Source organism: Lathyrus oleraceus, chromosome 7, assembly GCF_024323335.1.
Source record: "Lathyrus oleraceus cultivar Zhongwan6 chromosome 7, CAAS_Psat_ZW6_1.0, whole genome shotgun sequence".
NCBI lineage: Eukaryota > Viridiplantae > Streptophyta > Magnoliopsida > Fabales > Fabaceae > Lathyrus > Lathyrus oleraceus.
The window spans coordinates 34,163,176-34,169,672 of NC_066585.1; the positions used below are offsets into that span (position 1 = coordinate 34,163,176).

General features: G+C 33.9%; 1 protein-coding gene across 1 annotated transcript; it reads left to right on the plus strand.

Moving 5' to 3' along the window:
- Positions 1-2,709: 2,709 nt before the first annotated feature.
- Positions 2,710-3,527, plus strand: LOC127106172 (uncharacterized). Its single transcript, XM_051043459.1, has 2 exons — positions 2,710-2,789; positions 2,873-3,527. Exons 1-2 carry the CDS (start codon positions 2,718-2,720, stop codon positions 3,176-3,178), a joined length of 378 nt encoding a protein of 125 aa, XP_050899416.1. The 5' UTR covers positions 2,710-2,717; the 3' UTR covers positions 3,179-3,527.
- Positions 3,528-6,497: the final 2,970 nt, after the last annotated feature.

The window sequence follows — 6,497 nt, forward strand, 5'->3', positions numbered from 1 at the left end:
GTTACCGTCACCTTGAAGGGTACCCTTAAAAGTTTCAGGTATTTCTCTCAATAGTTTGTATTTTCAGGTGTTTGATTAGGGCATTTTCTAAACTGAGTTTTACATTTTGTGCATTATGTTGATTAATGTTGTTTAGGGCAAACGAGCACTATATGGTGTTCATGAGCACCTTGTTGAAAATCATTTTTTGTTATTTTTTTGTGTATGGTTTTGATCACTGAATGTTGTATGTTGTATGGTTATGTAAGGTTTTTTATTTCTGATTGAAAACTGATGTCATTTGGAGTGTGTTTGAGCTTGTGCTTGGAAGTTTGATGATTATGGATGCAAGTTTGTTTATGTTCCAAACACCATAAGTTTGTATTGGTCTTTTGTATGCAGTAGGTGTGTGTGAGTTTGTATTCAATAATGATGAAAAAAATAGAGAGTTTAGATTGTTGTAACATGAGAGAAATGGAAGGTATATGAATGTGTTTTTTGTGTAGCTTCACGAATATGGTCATTGTCTTACTTGGGTCTTATTGAATCATTTCTATATTACAGATAAAATGGCTAGTAACCAAGACGATACCCATGACGCGAGTGGATCACGTAACAATGTTGAAAATGAAATCAAACGAGGATTGACTGTTATGAAGTCAATCATTCGTGCAAGAGACAAGGGTGAAAAATTCGAAGTACATTGGAGTGCTGAAGACCAACTAATTGAGCCTAACGGTTCAATGTTGGCAAGTTACATTGGTTTCCTTGTTCGACAACATATTCCGATTACATGTGATAATTGGAGAAGTCCGGAATTGAAGGTTGGCAAAGAAAAAATATGGTCCGAGATACAGGTACTTACCATATATTGTTATATGTTTTTTTTGTTGACTATTTGTTGACCATATATTGTTATAATATTACTTATAATAACACACTCCATGTGTATGTTTTTTAGAGATCCTTTCACATCGATGAAAGCCGGCAAAAATATTGTATTCAATTGGCCGGAAAAAGACTCCGAGGATTTCGATCCTTTTTGTCCAACAAATTTCTCAAGGATGAGGAAGGAAAATTTGTTGAAGCAGAACGGCCAATGAAGTATGCGGAGATTATTTCAACCGAAGAATGGGATAACTTTGTCGCCAAACGAAGAAACGAAAAATTCCATGTAATGTCTATTAATTATGGTATTATACAATTGTTAAGTTACTTGGTTCTGATATGCCTTAAACTTTTTTATCCAGGAAGTAAGCGACAAAAATCGGAAAAGGGCATCAAAACCCGCGTATCCGTACAAAAAAGGGCGTACGGGATATGCACGGTTACAACAAAGAATTGTGAGTATATTCAAATGCTCTGAGCTTATACATTGTCACAATATGTTATAATTGATGATCTTATAATCTGATTCAATGTGTAGCTAGCCGAGGAGAAAAGTGACGCAACATCTCTTTCGGAGCACGTATTGTGGAAGGCTGCTCGGGTTGGGAAGGATGGGGCTGTCGTTGAAGCGGTTCAAAATGTTTATGACGAATGTGTAAGTATATATAACATTATTTCTTTAATTATATCGAAAATTTTGTTAGACATATAATTCATTTTTAATCTCCTCTAATAATATTTCAGGAGACTTTATCCCAAACCTTACCTTCAACCGAGGTCCAGGATTGCAGGAGCCTACTTAGTCGAGTACTAAATGTTCCTGAGTATTCCGGTCGTGTGAAGGGTAAGGGTTTTGGTGTGACTCCGTCGTCATTTTATAAAAAACCAAAAATAAAAAATCCTACCAACAAAGAGGTGATGGAGACCTTGGCGGAGTTAAGGGCACAAGTACTCGAACTGCAAAAGGAGAATGCAAGGTATAGAGAGGAAAGGCGCGGTTCCGAGGCAAAAGATACTAGTGACCGAGCTAGTATCAATTGTCAACCGAAATTTCCCGAGGTAATTATATATGTTATTATGAAATTAAAATAGCACTTTTTTACTTGACACATATACACGTTAACAATAACATATTTATTATTGGTTTAGGGCATTACACCTTGTCAGCTGTATCTATCGTCACCAACTTATCGCATAGTTGGCAAGGGAAAAGTGCACAACACTTCGGGTGAATTACTTCACCATAATCCCCTCCCGGTGGGATATATGAAAGTTTCGGTTGACCTTGTATTAGATACGGACGCGCTTCTACCATTACCTGACGTTGTTTCAGAGACAACGTTGATGCGAGATGCAGTCGGATCCTTTGTTGGATGGCCGTCAGATCTAATTTTCCCAGATGCCGAGGTATATATGTTCTAAATGATTATGAATATTTAGTATTCACATTTCAATTCAGCTACAATTATGATATTTAATCAATCCTTATTACATGGTAATGTTAGACTCCTACAAGACCCACACATAAAGCTGGTAAAGGGATTTCAAGACGCATCGAGTCGGTTGCATCTCAAAAAGAGGTACAAATATATATACCCATTGAATTATATACGCAACGATTCTGTTGCATCACAAAAAGTCATGATTTAATTTATATGAATTTTTAGGTTCCCGGTCGAATGTTGAAAAAAACTGGCAAGGATATTCCAACGAAGTCCGGGACAAAAACAAATCCTAAATCTCAAAAAGAGGTACAAATATATATATCCATTGAATTATATACACAACTATTTTGTTGCATCACAAAAAGTCATGATTTAATTTATATGAATTTTTAGGTTCCCGGTCGAATGTTGAAAAAAACTGGTAAGGATATTCCAACGAAGTCCGGGACAAAAACAAATCCTAAATCTCAAAAAGAGGTACAAATATATATACCCATTGAATTATATACACAACGATTCTGTTGCATCACAAAAAGTCATGATTTAATTTATATTTTTAGGTTCCCGGTCAAATGTTGGACAAAGCTAGTAAGGAAATTCCAACGACGTCCGGGACAAAATCTCAAATTATGATGCGTCTTGAGAAAATGGTGGAAGAGTCAGATATTATGCACGGCGCCATCCGTAGTGTAGATATGGATGAAGGTGTTTTCGGAATTGCTCATTCCGAATTAATTGCAAAGGAGGACATGCAACAACTTTTTGAACACGAAGAATTGGGCATCGCTGTCATTCATACATACATATGGTACTCCGATCAATCTATTATTTACTTAGTTGAACAATTTATTTACACATTTCAATGAGTAGTCTAATGTTTATTATGTTTCTATTTAAGGTATATGTATGACACATTGATGCGGGGAACTGAATTGTGTAACCGATTCAATTTTATTGCTGCTTCCCGTATCAACACAATGTTTATAACGAAAAATCCAACATCCGTAATGAATGAACTAGTCGATAGATTCATGGTGGCCGGCGATAATACTACACCCAGTTTGTATTTTTTACCGTTTAATTCTGGCAACGGGTTAGATTTTCTTTCTAATAATTTCATTCTAATCTATGTATATCTTTTACGTAGAAAATTTTCATGCATCTAAATTTTTGTTTTATTTTACAGTGGTCACTGGGTGTTGGTTGCTATGGATCTTTCGAGACTAATGGTGTATTATCTCGATTCGTTACCGGGTGATTGGAGTAAATATCCGAGTATGAAGAAGACGGTTGACGCGTAAGTGAAATTCCCCTAAATATTCGTGTGTATTTGTATATTTAATTATGTCTGTCAGATTGATCTCAATATACGTTTTTATTTTGTTAGGGCAATACTAAAATTTAGATCGAAAAAGAATTATCGTAATAGGAAGGACATTACCTGGGTCAGAGTTCAGGTATATATTAAGTTTCTTATTTTTGCTTATAATAGTGTTTGTTTTTTGCTTATAATAGTGTTTGTAAGAAATTAACTATATATATATATATATATATATATATATATATATATATATATATATATATATATATATATATATATATATATATATATATATATATATATATTGTTTGTTTTTCTGTGTAGTGTCCTCAGCAAAACAATTCGATCGATTGCGGATTTTTTGTATTGAGATTTATGAGAGATATCATTGCGTTGAATCGTATAGACATCCCAAAATGGTATGGAATAATAACTTAGGGTTTATTTTAATATTATCGGATATTTCATCTAATTTGTTACTAAATCATGAATATGTTTTATTCTCTTAATTGTAGTACTTTGACGAATACAAATCTTACTCAAGAGCTCATTTGGATGAAATGAAGGATGAATTGTGTCAATTCATTATTGATCATAGAATCATATAGGTTGTAGTTGTTGTACATATATGTATGGAATGTTGTTGTACATGCATGAATATCAATATATTAATGTTGTATATATGGAGGATTAATGTTGTATATAAATGGATTCATGTTGTATATATCAATGGATTAATGGTGTATAACATTGGATTAAAGGATGAAATCAATATGAATTTTACACTTTTGCAGCATGCGAACAGGTTCCCAATTAAATACCCACTATTTTTCAAACAATTTTTTTTAAAATAACTAACACTTTAGAGGGCGCTTTCTGTAGGAAGCGCCCTCTAAACACTTTACATTGACAACTTTAGAGGGCGCTTTGTCCAGAAAGCGCCCTCTAAGGTGGCCCTTTATGGACCACTCCAGAGGGCGCTTTTTTCTGAAAGCGCACTATAATGTGGCCCTTAAAGGGCCACTTTAGAGAGCGCTTTCTCCAGGAAAACAAAGCGTTGTCTTTACCTATGCCAGCGCCACTTTAGAGGGTGCTTAAAAGCGCTGTTATAGGCCAAAATAAGCGCCCTCTTTTCCCTTATTTGGCGTAGTGATAAGACAATTATGGTGAGAAAGATACCGCTGCGGGAAGAAATGAAACAGATTTGGAGTGATTTTGTGAGAAAAATGGATATGGATGAGTGAGTATGTTTTATGAGAAGAATAAAAATGGAAGGGTGGTTGTTGTTATTTCTATGTGTTGTTCATGGTATTCATGATTGTGGTGAAGGAAATGTGTGGAGTTTTGTTGAGATATGAAATAGATATGTGTGAGGTAAGTTGGAAATGAAATTTTAGATAAAATGAGTTAGTAGTGGGTAGTTTTAATGAATAGTATCACCATTTTTTCTACTAATTTTCTCTTATCTCTCTTTTTACTCTTTATATTTTCTAATTGACATGGAGAGAGAGGATGAGTGTGTATGAAGATTTATTATGAAAAAAAATGTGTTAAGGTGGTAGTGAAAAGAAGGATATTTTGGTGTTGTTTGAGATGTGATGCTTCTGTTGCAACAAGAAGAAAAATGTAGGGATCACATAAAGGTTTATGAAGAAAGGTAGGTAGAAATGTTACTTAAACTTTTTTGAAGAAAACTTTTTTACGTTTTCTTTTTTCAATTGGAGAGAGTGAATCTCATTTGTGATTGTGGGGTGCCGCTTGGGTTTGTGGGATTGGTCTAGGTTAAATTTTCTTCTTCTTTCATTGTCAAGTGTATGGTTATATAGTGGACAGATTAGGGTTACCAACTTATTTAATACCAACAATGCCCCTTAGAGTGTTGTTAGTATAAAAATAGTTATAAATAAATTAGATAAAAATAATACTAATATAAATAATTTAAATTAAATCAGAACCAGAACATAAGAATTTCTAATTAATTATTATGAACTTTTTTGACAAAGAAATAAAAATAAAATCACTCAAGATGAAAAAAATTTGGGCGCAAAAGTGCTCGAAAAATTAAAATGAATACACTAAAATGATCGGTGCAAACTAAACTTATTGGAAAAATACAGCGTTTCTTTTAATTTTGAAATAAATTTTGACCGGTTAAACAGGCTCGAGTTGATCAAAAAATGACCGAAAAATTAGCTGAAAAATAAATCGAGCATACCAGATTAAACTACGTGAAACGTAGATTAATAAAGCTCATGTCTGGAAGCTTGATTTTAAAAGTTTTCGTCCACTGATTTGACGCACATCCGTCGATTAATTCAACCGGTTTGCCTGTAGATCCAAAAAAATTATTTCGATTGATATTCTAGGCACTATGCGGTATGGAATGCATGGTAAACTATGTAGAGATGTGACAACTATGATGAATGTAAATAATCCATGATTTAGGGTCAAAATCAGGGTGTGACACTACTTTTCCTTCATGTATGCAAAAAAATAGTATCAACTCTTCTTCCATTCACGTATCTTTATCAAATTTTTGTTTAAGCAAAGATTGGAGGGAGGATATTGAAAACCAGATACCTAAAATTGTTGTAGTATGCTTTCAAAGAAAACTTTGATGATGATGTAAGGCATTGTTTCAAATTCCCAAACACCTAAGAGATAAGGAGTTAATCCCTAGTCAACAACTTTGAGCATATAAGTTGATGTTTCTTTCAGAATTAAAACCCTTAATCTTAACCAGGGGCATGGTAGTTTGTTTAGTTAGTCTGACTTTGTATTCAAGTTGCCAGAGAAAACATCCCACCTGAGGATCAACCACATGTTCTCTTCGCACACATCTTGAAATGTCGAAGAAGTTGATG